This window comes from Megascapheus bottae, chromosome 3, assembly GCF_031878675.1.
Source record: "Megascapheus bottae isolate mThoBot1 chromosome 3, mThoBot2.hap1, whole genome shotgun sequence".
NCBI lineage: Eukaryota > Metazoa > Chordata > Mammalia > Rodentia > Geomyidae > Megascapheus > Megascapheus bottae.
The window spans coordinates 76,015,076-76,035,773 of NC_143511.1; the positions used below are offsets into that span (position 1 = coordinate 76,015,076).

Below are 20,698 nucleotides of genomic sequence, written 5' to 3' on the forward strand. Positions count from 1 at the left end.
GAGGAAGACCAAGAAGACATTTATGAAGGAGGTAAGAAGGAATGGAGAAGGCAGACAGGATGAAGACAGGTAGACAGAAGGCAAAGACAAGACAGCACAGCAAAAAATCCAAATAAGACAAAGGACATAGACCATAGGAATAAAAACATGTTGTAGTCACTGTGAGAGAGGTTGGTTCTTGCACTGATTGCTCATGTAAATGAAGTCCTGGCTCCTTACCTAACTCCCAGGCTTCATGGGACCAGGCCTGGCTGGCCTTATCCATGTCTATCTCAACCCAGGTTTCTAACTCCAGGTGTACTTTATGCTATTGCTATCTTCCTTCACTCCAGGTCTGGATATTACTTGGTTTATTCCAGGTAATCTTCCGAGACTTCTTATCTATCAGGACATCCCCTCTGCCTTCTTTAAACTGCTTACTCCTCACTCCAGAAGGGCTTTGAGACCCCATTCTGTGTTCTCAATGTATCCACGAGCCCCTATCTTATTATTTTTCACAATGAGTTGTAAATCTATGCTCACGTCAACCTCCTTTCCCTACCAAGAAATAAATTTCCTGTGTATAAATTCCTGCAGGACCAAGAACTGGTTTTGATTTATCTTCTATCTCTAGTACCAAACACAGATTAAAGATTAGAATACACACTCATGAGTGATGAATGCATGACTAAGAAATGAATGAGTGAATGAATCAACGTACATAGCCTTTGTCCTCTCAGTGCAGTAAAAAAAAATAAATTAAAAAATATGATTTACCATCATATGGGGCGCTCCTGGGTAATTCCAGCCATGGGCCCTGGGTGGGGAGGGGTAGGAGGCAGAGAGAATTTTTCTCTGCTACCAAGAACAATAAACAGAGAAGATCAGAGTCATGCTGAACCGAAGAGATTCTTCCAGACTTCAGGCAAAGAGTGAAGCAAAGCCTAGAACCTTAGTTGATTAAAAGGGAAGTGAACTCGTTAGCTCTGCAACCTGGGGAAGAGCAATTGTTCAAGTTACACAAGCCATGTCCAAAACTAGTCTTTGGGACAGGGTATGTGGCTTAGTAGGAGAGTGCTTGCCTAGCATTCATGAAGCCCAGGGTTTGATTCCTCAGTACCACATGAATAAAAAAAGCTGGAAGTGGTAATGTGGCTCAAATGGTAGAGTGCTGGTCCTGAGCAAAAGAAGCTTAGGGATAGTGCCCAGGGTATGTAGTCAAGCTCAGGACTGGCAAAAAAATTAAAGTATCCTTCATCTTCTGGAAGTAGAACCAAGAGTTAGTAATAAATGATTTTTCTCCACTGAATGGAAAAGGTTATCTAGAATTGCTATTTTTTTCATATTTTTTATTGTAATTAATAAAAGGGTTTGCCAGATATTTGCCAGATAGATGGTGCATTAATTCCCATACATTGATACCCTTTCACATGTCTTGGTCCCCATTTCCCTTCCCCCCCCACCCGTCATCTTGTTTTCCCCCCTTCCCTATCCAATTTCAAATAAACATCTGTTGCATACTTCTATGTCAAACACAATGGCATGCACCAGCAATACAGGTCTGAGCAGAGTCACCGGCTCTGGTTTTTAGCTTCTCCAGGTTCCAGAGGCATCGTGGAGACACACAAAACTAAATCATGCTTTAAAGAGGCAAGGACTTGATGATAAAGGAGATTCTGGTAGTCTGCAACCACAAAGATGTTTGGTTTGGAAAGATTCAGGAAAGCTTCAGAAAGGCAATGGAATTTACCTAGTGCTGAAAGGAGATGTAAGTTTTATTGGACAGAAATAGGGCCACATGGTACTTCAGGCTGAGGGAATAGCTTAGTGGAAACTGGCAAGCAAGGGTGATGGGGTATATGAAGAGGAAGAATGAAACTTAAGACCACAGACCCCTGTCTGGCTGTTATCCACAATAGGTCCACAATAGGTTAACAGTGCTCTGAACTGCAATGGTATGGAGGAGAAGGATTGGCTGTAGCAGTCACAACAATGATACTGGTTGCAGACCTATGTTAAGGATTGTAAGCTAAGGATTGGAAGGATTTAGGGCCTTCAGTCAGGCCCTAAAAATTATACACACATGCATAAATATGTATATGCTTGTGCACATACACATGTATGTGTGTATACATATGTATGTATGTATGTATGTATACTTAAGAGTCAGAGTACTCTGTGTCTTTGACAAGTGGCACTTAACCACTTGAGCCACACTACCATTTCCAGCTTTTGGGTGATTATTTAGAAAAGAGATTCTCACCAAGACTTTGCTGCCTTAGGCTGGTTTTGAACCATGATTCTTAGATCTAAGCCTCCTGAGTAGCTAGGATTATAGGAGTAAGCCAGTGGAGCTAAGCCTAAGGGCGAGTCTTTAAAAATTCTATGCTACACTTCACCCCACTGTCGGGCTCTAAAGCTGCAAATTTATGGTAAAGGCCAAGGGGCTGCCATCAAAGATATCATCTCAGGGAATGATACAACACAACCAATGTTTGCAGACTCCAGTGTTACTCCTGTCAAGACAGATTTCTTCCCAATGAAACCTCCTGGCAGGTAAATATGGTGCCATGGTCTCTCTGTAACAGCTCCGAAGTCTCCCAGGATACCACAGGATGCATCTGCCCCTGAGCCTGCTCTCTTTGACAAATGCTTCAGCCTCCTCTTGGCTCAAGGGAGTGATTTATCAGCGCAGCGTCAGCGCCTCTGCCCAGCAGCCTGTGATGCAAGGCTGGCAGCCCAGGCTGGGGTTTTTAATTAGCTGGGAGAGGGAAGAGTCAAGCCCTCTCAGATAGAAGAAACAGAGACACCAAAAAGGCTCATAAATCTAGAACCAAGGACCCATCGACTGGAGTCCGGTGGTTGTGGCAAGAGAGATGAAGGAGGAAACAGACTGTTTGTCTCCTTTGATTTTTCATAGTCTCCCATGCTTCTCAGCCCAGATACACTGTGAGAGGAGTGGTGGGAATCTAGGCCACCTTTTAAACAAGAATTTCTGGATGTACCCTTTGTAAGGGAATGTCCTAGCCTCAGGAACACTTTTACCTCAGAGCTGCTCTGCACTATGAAGCAAAACTTTCAAAGAAAAATGTTCATGCTTTGGTTTAAGAGAACTTAAATTTCTCTTCCATGGTGTCACACGGGCAAGTTGCTTTCCCACTCTCTGCCTCCGTTTCCCCATCTGTACATTATGATAAGATCTCCTGTCAATTGGGATCACATAGGAAGTGTGCTTCCTGCCACAAATCTCCTTTGAGGGTCTGTCTGCTCAGTCAGTGACAGAAGTTTTTAAAATGATCTTTTCCTTTCTCTGGACCTCAGTTTTCCCATATATAAAATGAAGAATTATGCTAGCTGAGTTATAAATGCCTTGCCAGCTCTGATTTTCTACGGGATCCTTTTAGCTGGATATGAGAAGTCAGGTGTGAAAAGAAACACTCTTTTCCCATCCAGTTCTAGGGTGGAGCTTCTCGGGAAGCATGAAAACATTACTAAAGAAGTTGCTTACCTAGGGTACAAAGTCCAGGAGGCTGAGGTGGGGCTTAGGGGATGGGAAAGAATCTTGATGGATACCTACATTGAGCAAGATAATTTTAAGTCAGAGAAATCAGCTGCAGCAGCAGCAAGACCCTGATCACTGGAAAAAATGCAGCCAAAAGTTGGATAATCACCTGGTCCTGAGAATACAGATTTTTATTTGATTTCTAGCTTTGCGTTTAACTCTGACAATAAGCTCAGGGAGGCAGAGGGTGTGGGAGCCTAACCTCTCCCCATTACAGATCAAGTAAGTTGAATCTAGGCACTCAAATTTCCCCCTTGCAACAGAAGGCAAGAAGAAGATACGTGCTCTGGTAAATCTTAACTCCAACATCCCTCTGTACTGTATAGCTTAACTCCCATCTCTGACTCTACACCTGATGGTAGAGCCCAATCCTGGTTCACATTGTCTAAGGCTGTCCCTTCCTTTCTTCTAAAACCCTTTCTTTCTCCACTGCCTGCTCCCCACATGTATTTACGCTGGGGTGCCTGGTAACAAACGGCTCTTTACCATGCGGAAGGTGACAGCCGAGCGATTAGTGAAATTTGTTACTCGTGCGTCTCTGAACAAAATTAAATTAAAAGTGCTGCTTCGCTGTCAAGATAAGGGCCAAGCTGCTGAGATAATTTTTCACTCTCAAACACTCAATTACCCAGTGAGGCTGGATCAGATACAATCAAAGGGGGGAGGGGTGGGAAAGAAAGAGGGGAAAAAATAGAGGCAGAACCTCCAGGAACAGATGTAAGAGTTCCTTATCAGTCTCTCTGGCCAGGGATGTTAAAGAGGCTGTTGCTATGGTGACAGGGCTGGACCACATGAGGTAGGTAAGTAGGCATGGCTTCTAACTTTAACTGGTAAGAAAGGAGATGTTCTCTCCATATCCATAGCTGCTATCTTAGGCAGGATGATATTTTCCACCCAAATTATTATTGCCACACCATCCCAAGTGGTCTCTCACATCCACTTCAATCCAGCTTCCACTAAAGATAGACCTTTCATCAGACAAATCTCCTTTGAGGGTATCTCACTGTCATAATAATAAATACATTTGGGGGTGGAAAATGGGGACAAAAAACATGAGTAGGGGTATCAATGTATGAGAAATAATGCACCCACTACCTGGCCAATGTAACTGTAATCCCTCTATACATTAACCCACCAATAAAAAAAAATACAAGTCATTTAACAAATGTCTCCCCAGCTCTGTCCTTCAAACTTTATGCTACAATTGAAATGAACTAGAGATATCTTTCTTTTTACTTTCCCTTCATTCTTTAATTCAACTAGAGTTTTTGTGAGCATCCCCTGTGTGCCTGCTTCTTTCATTCTGTCTACGCAGTCGTCACCTTCTGATATAATTTTCTCCTTTCCTCTCCTCCCTGGCACCATCTTGTTTTTCACAGCTCTTATAAAATACTCCTCACTCCACTTTCTCCCTCCCCATTCAGGGGTTTGGCTTTGCATCCTTGTGGGATTCTGTCCTATTATCTCCCACCTTTGACACTTCTGACCATCACTGTATAAGACTGACTCACTCACAAGTGTATAAACTGTGTTTTCAGTTTTCCTATATTTACAGGACCCATGAAGCTGTCTTTCAGTGTAGGTCTTATGACAGTAATTTACATTGGTTTTAAGTGATAGGCCTTTGGCTGGAGATCTCTTGAACAGACTGTGGCAAACTGGTTTCCTTTTTGTTTCAACTTCCCTCCTATGATGTCATTAGATATCTCTTTCAAATATTTCTACTCTGATGAGTTTTTCATGATTTACTGAATCCCCAAAGCCCTAACTCCAACCCTTCTTGAGCAATCAGTACATAGCTACATTATATTTCTTTCATTTAAAAGGAAAAATACCTTCCAATTAGAAGGATAGAATTATACAGACAGGAAGGAAACTACTGAATTATGACTGATCTTCTGAAAGAGAAACGGAAGCCACTGAATTACATCGATCTGCCCATTAATCCTTGTATCCTCTTTATCTTGAAAATGTTTTACATTCAGACCCTACTAGTCTAGTCATCTTTAGTGCAGAGTTGCCATAAAGAAATGTTTCTCAACCATAGCTTTACTTGGGAAGAAATTAAGCCACAAAATGAAAAGGAGAGGAATGAAAGTAAGAGGAAATGGAAAAGGGAACAGGAATTGCCCAGAGGTTGCTCAAACCTGTTAAGATGAACATCGGAATTGAAAGCCCAAACAGATACTTGCATTTTTAACTCAAACATGTGTCCTCAGGATTGGGAACCAGTTGGGAACCAGTCCATAATAAGGGAGGAGAAACTGTTCTTACTCAAAAATCACATTTTAAAAGAGTTCAACAAGAAATATACTCACTGCCTTACATATGTAACCCCTCTGTACATCACCCAGACAATAAAATCAAACATTAAAAAAAGAACAGAGTGCAAGATCCATTCCCCCCACAACCCCCTCCTTTTTTTGCCTGTCCTGGGGATTGAACTCAAAGCCTAGGCACTGTCCTTGAGCACTTTTTTGGTCAAGGCTAGCTCTCTACCACTTGAGCCACAGTACCGCTTTTGGCTTTTTCTGTGTATGTCGTATTGAGGAATCAAACCTGAGTTTTCGTGCATGCTAGGCAAGCATTCTACCACTAGGCTATAATCTTGAACCCTCCACACTTCCTTTTTAAAAGACATTGCTCCTCCCAGTAGGTAAAGATGACATATGCTCATACCTCCAGGAATACCACCAGCAGACACGCAGTGGTTCAGATGAATAATTTAAAGAAGAGAACCCTTTCCAAGATTTGAAATCAATTTAAGGATGCAGTAGACCTCTGAGATCATTTGACCTCTCTGCTTGAAGTCTGTTCAATGATGGGGGCCAGACCTGGTATTACCATTTCTTTACCACTTCCTACCTTCTAGAAAGTGAATCACATTCTTTTCTTCCCAAATTTAAACTGCTCTAAGGAGGAATGGCCACAGGGAGGCCATTGCTCAGCTAAAGAAAATCACATAGCCGGCGAGTTAGAGCAATCTTCCCGAGTTTACACTGCTAAGTCTCATAATTAGGTGTGTTTGGCTCTGAAGACCATGAATTAAACAGTGCACACAGGGCTACAACCAGAAAATCCACCCACCTCAAATTCCTTTGGGGAATAGGCAGGTTATAAATAATCATAGAAGGATAAATAAATACAACGACGCAAAACATATTGTGATTCACCCACATACTTCTTAAGTGAATTATTCTGTTTGTCCTCAAAAAGTAATCATTGTGGCTTATAAATTATGCTTTTCTTTAAAAAGGAGCCATTCTTCATAATTACCTGGCTGCGGCATTCGAGCAAGTTGATACATCAAAATTTACATAGCCATTCCCCTATTGTTAGATGCTTGGGCTCCTTCTAATTTTTCAGTATTAGAGATTATGTTATAATGAATATTCCAGGGGAGTGTCATAGGAAAATGTGGTCATCTAACAGGGTGCAAATTTTGGTGCCAATGACAGTAATAATGGGGGGAAAGAGGACCTATATACGTTGGCATGGTAAAGACAAGAAATATGATTGTCTAAAAGGTTATTACATTTGTGTTTTATATTCCATTATTTTGTTTTGCTTTATTTTATTTTCCCTTAATATTCATATTGTATTATTTGACATTGGTGAGAGAAGAGTAGGAACAATGAGCAGAACACCACTGCTGGAGCTGAAGCATCTCGGGTGCACAGCGTCCCTGAGAAAGGGAAGATACACTTTGGCAACAATGGCCCAGATTTCACAGAGAAACAAATGGCTAGACCCATGGAATATTAATCCCTGACATTTCAGAAAAGCACAAGATACCTTAAATGCAAAACATTTCAGAACGTAAACAGACTCAACTCTAATGTGTTCAAATAGCATAACCCTAATTTAATGGATAAAGAGCCAGAGGTCTTGTGCAAAATACACAGGCATTTAGGGGCTCAATTCAAAGTTATTCCACCTTTTCTAAAGTCCTTGCCAATGAGAAAAGACCCATGGTTATCAAATATACACAAGGACAGCCATGAAGATTTCAGCAAAGGGCACTGGCACTATATGCTGTTAGGTGCTTGCACTCTGTTGCATTGGTAAATACAGCTATGACCCTCCGTTGACTCTCTATGGCCTGTAGCTTGTAAGCTGCTCTCCTGACAAATTTTCCTGGTTTGTGGCAGCTGTTTTCTTGACATGGAGCTTTGCTTAGCTTCATTGTGCCTAAGATGCTTTCAATCCTTACTCTCAATGACTATTCAATTTCTGATTATATCTTCTCCTAAGATTTCTCCTCCTCTCATGCCTCTGTTCTCCTCCAGAATGGGGGCAGAATCATTTTTTTAAGGGGGAAGAAATCTAAAACAATCCCAAGGATTTGCCTCTGTACACTTTATATGTTTCCCCTGCCTTTAAATGTGGATAGGGCTATGATCATTGTATAATTATGCTCCATTGCCTGACCAAGATGAAGAGATTTTTTTCCCCAGAGGTAATAAAGGTCCTAGATTAGCTTGTTTTACGTTCATCAGAAAGGAATTTATTTTGGCTAAGTTAGTAGAACCCTGACAAGAGACTAAGGCCTTCAGAAAGGGGAATGTTGTGTAATCATTGCCTGCTAGCTTTAAAGAAGTATGTTGTAAACTTCCTCTGGGGAAGGCAACATGGCATCAGCTTGACAGTGGACTATGAGAGTTCACAGTGGTCCCTGAAGAGAGCTGACAGGAGAACACAAGCCTGTCACTCATAAAACTACAGGGAAATGCATTCTGCCAACAACTCTATTGGCCTGGAAGCAGATCCTATGTCCCAGATGAGGTTAAGCCACACTGATACATTGTCAGTACTTATGCCATGACGAGAGTTTTGGCCTACAGAACTGTGAGAAAATAAGCCATTGTATGATTAGCCTATGCTTTCTTTCCATCCATCACTTTACTTACCCAGAGTGTCACCATTCTGCCTCAGGAGCCTCACAGGCCTCCCTGCCTCTAATCTCTCCTGCATGTGGTTCTCCTTCCACTGCAGAAAGGAGGGTCTTCCTAAAAGCAAAACAAAATGATGAATCTTTCTTCAAATCCCTGCCCAGGCTCCCTGTTTCATGTTGCTCAAATCCAACCTCTTTCTGTTCATCTGAATCTTGGCCACTGTCACCCTCTGAATAGAACCATTACTATTGATTCCTCCAAGATGTATTTCGTGACCCCCTTCTTCAATTAGATTAACTTGGCCTCTTTTGGACAGCGACATTTCTCACAATTTATGTGTCTGTCTGTAAAAATATTCTCTTCCTGTTTTGTTTTTTTTTTCCGCCCTTCTGATGTTCCTACAAGTTTCACAGGGACAGTCACATTAATGACGTTTCCTACCATCAGCCTGCCCTCTGCACCTGTTCTCTGCAGCATATTCTCAACAGAATTAGTGATATAGTATCATTATTATAATGAATATTATGAACTTGTAAGGAGCTCATAAGGTAAAGTTATTTCTTGATCTGGCTCAATTTACCTTCCTTTTCAGTGTGTGTACTAGATCTTGAACTCAGGGTCTAGTGCTCTTTTCCTTAGCTTTTTCTGATCAAGGTTGGCATGCTACCACTTGAACCACACCTCCAATTCTAGGATTTTGCTCGCTGGATAAAGATAAGAATATCTTGGAGTTGTCTGTCTGGACTGGCTTGGAACCATGATCCTCAGATCTCAGCCTACTGATAACAAGTGTGTGCCAGGCTTCTGCTCTGACTTTTTTCTCAGCTCTTCCTTCACAAACCCCAATTCTCAGTAACACATGATACTATGTCGTCATCACAAAATGCCTGGAAGGTGGGATTAGTTTGAGAGAAGGAAACTGAAGCCTGGCACGGTGAACTACCCCAAAGATTCATCATTAAATAAGGTCCTACATATACGCATCACACATAGCTCCTGATACACAGATGATACTTGGGTCTGTAGTTATTGTTCTTTGTCCAGGAAAGAGTTTTGTACCAAGCAGAGAATCCTGGCCATACACAGGCCTGGGAAGAGTGGAGATGACAGAGTATTTTTGATTGAGGCTAGACGCAGACAGACACAATCTAAAGAAATGGAGGGAAATTCCAGCTGAGCCTAGGTAAAAAACAAGAAAGCCAGAGTGACTGATTATTCCTTCTTGCTAGTGTAAGCAACTGAAAACGACATGTTTGCTTTATTGCCTTTGGTCTCCCATTTGATTCTTGACAGCCATCTTCTGCTCTTAGAGGTAGGGCTGTCAGGTACAGAGATGGTTGGCATCGCAAAGGCACAAGAGAACTGAGAATGCTTAAACAATATTTCAGACACCATCAGGGCTTGGAAAGGTAGTGTTTGAAGTTGGCTGGCTCTCTCCCTGCATTCAAGGAACCTTCATTTTTCAAGACTTCTTGATGTTTCTTGCAGTTTTAGATAGAAGTCGTTCGGAAGGGACCTTCAGCAAAAGAAAGGCAGTTTCTATTTCCTCTGAGGTTTGAAGGAAGAGAGCAAAGAGAAAGCTTTTTTAGCCTATTACTACTCCTGAATACATAATTTTCTCTTTGTCTTGATAAATAGGGCAAAATGCAGGCATAGATCAAAAGCTTCATTTTACTATCTTTCAATAAATGGAATCAAATTCCCGGTCTCATTCTCCGGAAAGAGATCCTACAGTCTTTTCAGAATGCCTCTGTGACCTACTAAAATCCTTTAGAGTAAAATATTAACCCACTGCAGATTAAATCATATCATAATAAGAATGAAGAAGTCAAAATCCACTAGGTTCTCTTGGGGGACAATTCTGATGTGTTGGGACAATTTTTATAGTCGTTGGTATGTGATTTAAGCTTTTGTCCTGCAACTATTTGTTCTGTGACATTGGAAAACTTATTCTGCTGGTTTCCCTTTCTTCTTTTAAAGAGGAAGAGGAGGACAATAGCTGATTACACAGAGATTAGTGAATATGCAATCAATTTGGCTTAAAAGTGACATTCAATGAATGAGTTCTGTGACAGACTATTCATCATTGACTATTATTCAAGTTTCTGACTTGGGAAAGGGGAGATAGATACTCTTGACAGGAGTCCAAAGCCAGAATATGAATGTGTGGTTGACTCTATCTAGGAAGCTCTAAAGTGAGAGGATTGGTTCCAACATTACTGCCTTTGTCCGTGCTCGAAGCAGTTGTGACTATTCATAATCGGGGTCCCACATCTCCCAGGAGCTCTTCAGCACAGATAGTTTCCTCTTGTCTCTTACTGAGCATGTACCTTGTGCTAGGCATGATAATATGCACCTTACTTTGATTTTTCTAACTCACTCTTATGGGGGGCCCCATTAGACTGTGAAACCAAACAACTTGAATCACCTCCAAGGTTCCCTTACCTCATGATAGCTTGAGATAAGTAAACTTTGCTACTTTTCTATTTTCTCATCTGTTCTGTGATATTGTTGGGAATTAACAGGAGATAATGTACTTAAAAGGCATAGATTGGCATTAGGACAGTTTGTTTCCGTGAACTTGCTCCCTTCCTTTCCTTTCCTCCTTTTAATTTCTTGTTCTGCTTTTGTACTTTGCTATCATGGACTCTCAGGTTCCAGCAGTTGATACTCGACAGGGAGGATCAAGACCCCCTGGAATATATATGATAGGTGTCACCTCACTAAATCAAAGTCAGGATTAGAATCCAAATCTTAGCATTCCTAGAAATTGCGTGGCTTCTCAGTTGGTTTTCGCTCCCTCTGACCCTGTCTCACTCTATTCCCAGAAGATGATCCCTGCACTGTCTCTTCCCTAGCTCTACAAGATTGTCCTAACTTTCCAGTGTTTCACCTTTGACCCTACAACAAGCAGATAAGCCTACCCCTCTGGGGACACTGCCGGGTTTTACCCATGGATCATCCTGTTTTGCTCTCCTTAGCCATGATCTATGCTGCGTAGATATAAGCAGTCCAACCTGTCCCATGCCTCCAACACTATTCCTACCCACAATGATTGAATACAGATCGATCAGTCTGCACTGTTGACTTTTCGTTTATGAGTAGCAGGCCCTGCCAGTGTGTCTGCAGGCTGGCAGAGAGCTGTGTTCCCAAGAAAGGCTATCTTGAGGCCAGAAGGGGACAGTGAAAGGGAAAGCTGCATCACATTTGAGAACATTTTCCTCTTCTTGAGAAATGTTCTCAAGAAGCCAGGACTCTAACCTCCATGCTTCTACTGAAAGTGTCCTTCTGCTTTTGTTCTAGAAGCATAACCAACTGGTGGGGAAGCATGTTGGAGAGAGGCCATGAGCTGTGTGTGGCTGAGGCAGGGCAATCCCCAAGTGGTCTGCCCTTTATCTGACTGCTTAGCAGGTAAGCATTTCCTCTGCATCGATTATCTCATTTAATCCTCCTAACAGCCTCAGGGAAAAAGATGGAAAATGCCTACATGTAATCTCTCTTACCTGTGAGAGACTGAAGTCAAAGAAAGGGGCTGGCCTCTGGTCATCCTTCTTGGAAAAGGTGAAGCTGTCTAATTCTGAAGAGCAGGCATAATCTAGAAACACTATCTTTCTTTTTTCCGTTCCCTTGAGTACATCTGGGAATAACTTCAGATTTATAGAAATTGTCTAAGGATAAAAACATGACGAAAGTACCTTTATGTTCTTCCCCCAAATCAATGATCAACTCCCTTTCATCCCCTGCTCTCCTTTATGCTTTTCATTGAAGAATGGTATTTTTTAAGAATATATTTCAGTTCTCAAAGCTTTGGTTCCTATGTGTGTCTAATGATAGATTGGATGGGATATCATTATGACTAAAAGTGATGAATAAAAGATGGACTAGAATAAAGGTTTAACCAGTGTTCTCTCTAATCACTAGGGCAGTCAGAGCCTTGGGCTCCTTCCAGCTCTCTTCTGGCATCATCTACCCATTGCGTTCAAAGGACACCAGGCTCCTGAGGCCTTCATCCCTTGGCAGGAACTACTCTATGGAAGGTCATCTTCCATATTGCTTCATTTCCACATCCTGGAGGAGCCTCTGGTCCCCCTCCTCATTGTCCTCTTAGTTCACAGATCATAACACATTTTTATTTCCTGTACCAGGAGGCCTTCTCTGCAGCAATGGCTTGAGCCTGAACTTTTCTCTCACCTGTCCTTTCTCTCTAAAACAGGATTAAGATCCTGTGCGTGTGAAGAGAGAATCTGCAAGAAATAAATGTCTAAACAAATATATGCATATATATTTATGTATATATATGCTTGTATATATTTATTTATATGTGTATGTATATATATATATTCTAGCATGTAAAGATTTGTTTACAATTTAAGATTTAAGAACCCTAAATGAATGTAAGAAACTTAAACAAATTAAAAGCAAACCAAGGGATGGGACTACCACGGCTCTCTGGGATATACTACTACTTCCGTGAGCCTGAGAAGGACACGGCATGGGAAATGAGAAGACATGGGTCTCTAGACCGGTTTCTTGAGAAGAGCATAGCTCCATCAGTGTGTGAGAGAGAAAGACTTGCCTGAGGCACAGGGCACCGAGCTGGGCTGGGAGACTGCTCTGACAATCCATCAGTTGGGACTCTTCTGTCTCCTCTTCAGCATTGTGCCTGGGGCTGGACATACCATCTGAAAGCTCATCTGAACCACTGGTTCCATAACTCCCTTATCCTGGTTGGTACCCCTTTTCTGTGAGAGCAGTATCTGCAGTGTCTCCAAGTTCACCATGAGCATGGAGCCACGCCCCATTCTCCACACAGCTCAGCATCATGCTAAGTAAGGTTCTTTATTTTGCAAGAGCTGCAGACTTGGTGGAGTGGCATAAATATCTTTGTATGATTAATGGGCTCTAAGAAAACAAGGGTTGGCTAAGGGTCCCTAAGCTACACAGGTGGTAAGGTACCGACTTAGGCTCCCATCCCCTGACTCTAGTCCAGCATTCTTTACTGTATGCATTACTACTTCCATTTAATTAGACGAAATTCTTTCCACTAGTAACTTGTCAGTTTAGTGTCCTTTTTTATTCTGCAGAATATCTTTGGAACTGGCAAACCTGAAATAAGTATTATGTCAGATGGTTATTTACTTGACCAAACACTGAACTGTTGACTTGGTAAACAGACTCTTAGGCAGCATTTAGAATGTGACATGAGATTAATTGCACAGAACATTGTGGTTTTCTGAACCACATAAATAAATAAATGTAGGCAAACTAGACCTCACAGAAGGGTAGCTAGCACTCAACAAACTAGGGCCTACAGGCACAACTATGGAAAATAAAGTTTCATTGGAACACATTTATTTATTTGTGATCATTTACATATTTATGGCCATCCTCAAGGTATAACAGCAAAGATGAGTAGCTAACACAGACTATATGGTCTGCAGGGCTCAAACAATTACTAATTGGCCCTTTTATTGCTAATCCCTTAGTTAAGAAAAGCTACAACACACACACACACACACACACACACACACACACACACACACACACACATCGTGTTTTCAGTCCCTGTTTCTCAATCCCTTTGCCTGTCTTTTCATCTCCCCAATGACCCTGTTGACTCTTCTGTTTACCACCTTGAAACACAGTTTTTCCTGGACACACTATTTACCTTTTCTAACTGGTTCTTTTTTCCTTATCAAGCATAGGCCTTCTCTTGAACTGTATTATAGATCTTTCCCCCTCCCCTCAATGGATTTCATGGAAGAAAACAACATTTTAGCGGATTTAGTTTGAGCCGTGGGAGACTGTGGAAAGAAAGTCAGATACTGAGCATCTAAGGGTATGTTGCCACCTTTCTTTTTCTAGACCTGGTCACTTGTGACATTAGTGTTAATGGCTCTAATTTACAAGGAGAAGTGACTAGAAGTTAAAAATCTATTGAAGTCCAGACAGAGGGGATAAGTTCAAATCAGAAGTAATGGTCAGATCTGTCAGATTCTAACAACAGTTCTATTTCTTTCACTGGGCATGAAGGAGGGGATGGGAGAGGGAAAGGGAGAGAGGGAGAGATGGAGAAGGGGAGAGGGAGAGAAAGAGAGAGACAGAGAGAGAGAGAGACAGAGACAGAGACACAGAGAGACACAGAGACACAGAGAAAGATACAGAGAGATAAAGATGCAGAGAAAGAGACAGAGATATAGAGACATAAGGAGAGACAGAGATATACATACAGAGAGAAATACAAACACAGAAATACAGAAAGAGGGGAATAAAGAGAAATACAGAGAGTGAGAAAAGCTGACAAAGAAACAGAGAAAACTAGGGATGGGCACTCCCTGTCCTCTCTCCTACTTCATGTCCTTCCTCCCATTTTCAGCCCTAGATATATCCACAAGCTGTCCACTTTTTCTTTCCCTCCAGAATGGAACATATTCCAACCATGTTCAGAGAACCCCAGTGGAGTTGGATTCTCAACATTAACACCCATGTTTTCCTACCATGACCTGGCACATCCAGCTCTAATGGACTGGAAGTACAACAACAAAGGGGAAGATTGAGCTATCCATCAGGTCTTCTCACCCAGGGACAGGAAGGAGAGGAAAGAGGAGAGCAGACCTAAGTGGGGATGGAGTGAAAAAAAGCCAGAAGTAGACTGGAAAGCAACAGCCACAGCACTTTCATGCATTTGCATATCATTCATTCATTCATTCAACTAATACTAACCTAGTGCTGACCATGTCTGTGACTAGAGACAGAAAGGACACAAAAGGGGCCAGAAGGACGATTTTTAAGAATGAAGAATTGTCACCGATTGAGGATCAGTCCCACTGACCCAGAATTGATTGAACGGATCTCTCTCGTCCTTCCACTCTGCCAGGCTTCAGGTAAGAAAATAGAGGCCTGGATTAAAGGTAGGACTTAACTGAAGCTAAGCAGTGAGCTAGCAGCAGACCTGAAACACCCAGCCCTACTGTTCCACATATTCATGCCAGAACAAGTGGTCCTTCCTCAATAGCTTAGCTTGGTCACATCTTCTCTCCACTCCCAACCTTCACCTGAAGGCTTTATGGATATCAAGTAATTGATAGCCTTAGATTAACCTCCCAGAGCTTTAATTGTGCCATCCTCAGTTTTCAGGGAACCAATACAGAGAGACATTAAGTTATGTGCTTGCTTCAGCATTCCTAGGAAGTGGTAGTGCTTGGATTTGAGCTCACATAAGCCCCTGACTTGAATCCAACTTCTCTATGATCCATATCACTGATTTTGTATCCCCAGGGACCCTCCGACTTCCCCTCTCACTTCTGTAACTGCATATTGTTTGCTGCAGGTTCCAAACTCCTGTACAAAGTATAAGAAAGGGCAAAGAAGGTCAAAGCTGTGTCATGGGAACAACACTGCCCACTGAAAGAAACACTGGCTCTAGGTTCACTTGGGAACAGAGGCTTCTCCAAGACCATGTTATTACCAAGACCCTTGTTTTTGAAAAAGAAAAGAAAGAAAAGACAGCAAAACCGGGCACAGTGGCTTACCCCTGTAATCCTAGCTACTCAGAAGGCTGAGATCTGAGGATCACGGTTCAAAGCTAGTCCTGGCACTAAAGACCTTGAAACTCTTATCTCCAATTAACTACTAGAAAACTGGTGCTGTGGCTCCAGGGGTAGAGTGGTAACCTTGAACTGAAGAGCTCAGGGACAAAGCCCAGGCCCAGAGTCCAAGCCCCATGCCCAACAAATTAATAAATAAGTAAATATTTTTTAAAAATGCAGCAGCAGAAGCAGCAAGACAAACAACTTAAACAAGGTCAAGTACAAGGAAAAGATGGAACATCAAGTGTCTCTGCTCCTGAGCAATGGATAGGGAGCTTAGGTTCTGAATTCCTATTCTTCCTTCTCAATTCCTTCCTTGTATTCTTTTCCTATAGTATCTGTGACAATCTAATATAGGTATATTTTGATATAATTTGAGTCCTACAAGGGTGAGAATTTTAATCAAGTACAAACACATTCACTTATATTTGGTGCTGGACAAACATTTGTGGAATATGTGTATGGGAAGAGGGAGGAAGGAAAGGAAACACTTGCCATGAAATAACTGGAGAGAAGAGTAGAAAAGGAGGAAGAAAAGAAAATACAGAAAAGAAACATGAAGGAAGTTACTGAGGATGGAGAGACAAAAAGGAGGAGAAAAAAGAAAAATAGAAAAAAAACAAATCCAAACAAACAATTTTAAGACACTGGGAGGAGGAAGAGGAATAGATGGCAGACCCCAGGGTTGGAGGCAGAGGGTGTGTAAATACGTGGAGAATAGAGATGGAAGCAAGTGGTTTTAGGTATCTGCTAGCTGCAGAATGAGGGAAACATATGGAGAAAAGTCACAGCCCCATCCTTTCTCTCCAGAAACCATTCTGGTTTTCTGTGGTGTCTGGAGGCCAAATCGAATATCTTGAGTTCTGTGGCTTCCTTTTGCATTTTTTTCTAGTTTAACTCCCAATTTATGGGGGGTCATGCCCCATGATGGATGCTTTTTCAATTAGCTGTAAATAGCCCAAGACTACCAGGGTGATCCACTCACTTCCCCAGCAAATAATTCTATCTGCAAGAATGGGGGAGGGAGAAAGACAGGTGAGGAAGCATGGATCACCAACTTCTAAATATCCAATGCAGCAGATTCCAGAAAGCCAAGGTATAAGACAAAGGAAGGGGAAGAGTCCATTATTCTGATAGCTGCAGAGGCAGAAAATCCTTTCTAGGAAAGAATGGGTTGCTGGACATTCTCCTCACACGGGGCCCTTGCACTGAATTAGTAGTGAGAGAGTGACAGTAGTGCTGAGAAGTAAACTGACATTACCAGTGTCTACCTTGGCCAGATAGGGTTGTACACACATATAATCCCAGTTCCTCAAAAAGCAGAGACAGGAGGATTGAAGTTCCAGGCCAGAAAGTACAAAAGTTAGTGAAACTTAATTGTAAAAATCATTTAAGCACTGTAATTTACACTTGGAAACCCAGCTACGTGGGAAGTAGTGATTCATGTGTGGATCCAAGGCCAGTTTGGGCAAAAAAATTGTGAGGAAAAACAAACTATTAATAAAAAAGCAAAAAGGACTTTTGGCTCAAGATAGAGAGGCCTGTCCAGCAAAGATAGGTCCTTAAGTTCAATCTACTGCACCAAACAATAACAATAATAATAATAGTAATGCTAGTACTTTCTACCCTTATTTTCCCATTGTCAGGCATAGGCACCATCATAAATATAATATAATCAAAATTCACCCCCAAATGTATAAGGTATTTTATGAGAGTCATTCCCCAGAATGAGAAAATAGAAACACAGATAAGATAAATAAATTGACAAGACAAAAGAAGCCCAGTAAAAGCTAGACAATATATGCTTTCTGAGTCTCTCTCATGAATGAGTAAAATGCATGCAGTCGGGTTAGTAAGGAAGATTCGTTTTCCGTGTGTGTGTGTGTGTGTGTGTGTGTGTCCTGGGGCTTGAACTCAGGGTGTAGGTACTGTCCCTGAGCTTTTTTGCTTCCAGGCTGTTCTACCACTTGAGCCACAGCTTTACTTCTAGCTCTTTTGGTGCTTAACTGATGATAAGAGTCTCATGGGTTTCCTACCTGGGCTACCTTCAAGATATTCAGATTTTGGATTCCTGAGTAGCTAGGGTCACAGGCATGAGGCACCAGTGCCTGGCTACTCCCTCTTGCTTCAGACATTTCTTTATTTTCCTCAGAGGATTTGCAGGAAGGCCAGACACTCTGTCATAATCCTACATAATAACTAAATAAATAACCATCTACAACCTCATGCCATGTCAGCCCACAGAGCAATGGACATGTTTGATTAGCTGCCTGTATGTGGAACTAAGGGCCTTCTTTTCACTGGGTGGTCAACATCCAAAGTTCTTATCAAATCTCTGGTGTAGAACACACACACACACACACACACACACACACACACACACAAGCACGTCCCAAAGGTTGCTTCCATGAATGCGATCTCACATTCACTGCATTCTTATTCTTTTAAAAACATAAGAAATTGTATTCACAGGTGATTGTGTATATTACCCTGTATTTCATATACCACACATTGAATCATCGGAGAACAGTGGGCTCGGGCTACAAGATGGAGCTGCTTACAGAGCATAGTTCTAGCATTTTGACATCCCCTTACATTGAATGCCACCATGAGAAATAGTGATGCATCAATACTGACTTTTTGTTTCTTATTGAAAACACTGTCTAGAAAGTCACATAATGTCTTGTTTATTAAGATCAACTGGAATACTTTCTCTCTGGTCTGTGTCAGATAAATCGAATGAATGTGAAATGTTTGGTTCTGTCCCATAGGTCCTGTACATCATTGGACTTTACTTGTAGTTCTCCTTGCACTTTGGGTGTGTGCATATATGTATGTGTATATGTGTGTCTGGGGAGTGGGTATGAATTTGAACTCAGGGCTTCCCATTTCCTAAGCAAATGTTGTAAATCACTTCATCCATGTTCCAGCAGTTTTTAAGTTACAGCTTTCAAATAGGTTCTAATTTTATACCTTGACCATTGTGGATTCTGGCCTTCTTATTCGCACCTTCTTGTGTATCACTGTGCCTAGTTTTTAAATTGAGTTGAACTTGGCTTCAAACAGTGATCCTCTAGATATCAGACTTCTGAATAACAAGATTATGGTTATGAGTCAAACATGCCTGGCTCTCATTTCTCTTTGTCTGCTAGGAATCTCTGAGTTAAATCCACATCTCCTTCTTCTACATCACATCATGTGTTATTCGTCATTAACCAAATTTGTTCAAATAATGTTTTCTTGCTAAGAGTTTTTTCATTTCCTTTGCATAATTAAAAGAAAAAAAACCTACATAGATTTAAGCTGAATTTTCTCCCAAATTCTTTGAGAAATGATGTGGGATAGATAGTAAGGAATGAAGCAGGTAAAAGGAAGTATGGAAGGGTGTTAGACAATTAGTATGGTCAGGACAGTGGGTGACAAGTGTCATCTGAGTTGAAGAAGATTAATACTTAACATCATCATGAAATCTGCTCCTACCCCAGGGTTCTGGAATCTTCCCTAGAACTCTGTTACCTTTGCTGCGACGTCGACTTCGGTACTGTTCTGTGTAGAAAGTCAGCTGGGTTTCATCGTCTGCCTCGGAACCTGAGGTCCCCTTGGTTCTTCCAAAGCTGATTCCCCCTGCAAAAAACAAAAACAAAAACAAAAAACCCACAATTTATCAGACCGTATCACTCAAATCCAGAAACTTGTTACACTGCTGAGCCAGCCTGCATACCAGCAACCTGTCTCCAGATGTCTCCCTAAATCCCCAGTGACCTCAGGAGACAGACTGATTCATGGAAGGAGTTCAAGGGACAGCTCTTGGTTCCCACTGTGACCTTCTGGGCTGTATGACCTTAAGGAGCTACCTCATCATTCTGAGCTCTGGGTCCTTCCTTCCTGAGGTAAGAGCCATAACTGCGGTTATCCTATAGAAGTTGGCCATGAGACAACAGGGATCCCATATGCAAGATACCAGATTCACAGTGGGCACTAAATAATGGAATCCTAGCGTTGCTGTGGATGATGAGACTAACTCTAAACACTGCAGGAAACTTAATTTCACACACATTTCAATAAAGGGCTTACTACACACCAGGCTCCAGCTAGACACTGGAGACAGAAAGATGAATGTGATTCCGTCCTTGCCAGTCAGAGGATCATAAGCTACTCGGGGGGACGAATGGGATCCTTAGGAGTCTTAAACCTAATTCATGGCTTATGTTTACCATGCAATGAGAGGCCAGAAACATAGGAGTGAGCAATTCATTTCAACACAGAGGGCCTAGGAAGGCTTTATGGCGGAGATTTAAGTCAGGACTGAAGGATAAATAGGGCTGCAGGGGTAGAAGAAAAGGGGTTCCAAGGAGAGGTTGTTGAGGACCACCCTCCGAAATAGGAGTGCAGAAGTGGGAGGCAACAGGAAGGGCAGGACCGGCTGAATCTTGCATGAACCAGTTAGGATGCTGTAAGAACACCCAGGCCTACAGTGGAGTCAGGTGGGGCAAGCAGCAAGGAGGCTTGGGATAGCACTGTGAGGGGAAGTGAGGTATTAGGTGTGGGCCTGTGTGGTAAGGGTGGAAAAGGACTAGACACAAGAGGTAATCAGAGACACATCTGGAGATAGGACTGTTCAGGAGAGAGGGGGCATGGATTCCTACTCTGTGAAAAGTTGGTTATGAAAGGGT

At 41.9% G+C, this 20,698-nt stretch overlaps 1 protein-coding gene across 8 annotated transcripts in view; it reads right to left on the reverse strand.

Annotated features, from left to right (window-relative positions):
• The window catches only part of Astn2 (astrotactin 2), an 854,736-nt gene that overhangs the window by 528,032 nt on the left and 306,006 nt on the right, over positions 1-20,698 (reverse strand). For 5 of the 8 annotated variants that reach the window (XM_090330512.1, XM_090330508.1, XM_090330509.1 and 2 more), the window contains 2 exons: positions 19,542-19,649; positions 8,452-8,550 (listed from right to left, as the gene is read on the reverse strand). In XM_090330512.1, coding sequence (XP_090186638.1) covers positions 8,452-8,550; positions 19,542-19,649 — 207 coding nt within the window. The remainder of the gene's footprint in view (positions 1-8,451; positions 8,551-19,541; positions 19,650-20,698) is intronic. The other 3 variants (XM_090330513.1, XM_090330511.1, XM_090330510.1) reach the window with 1 other exon arrangement.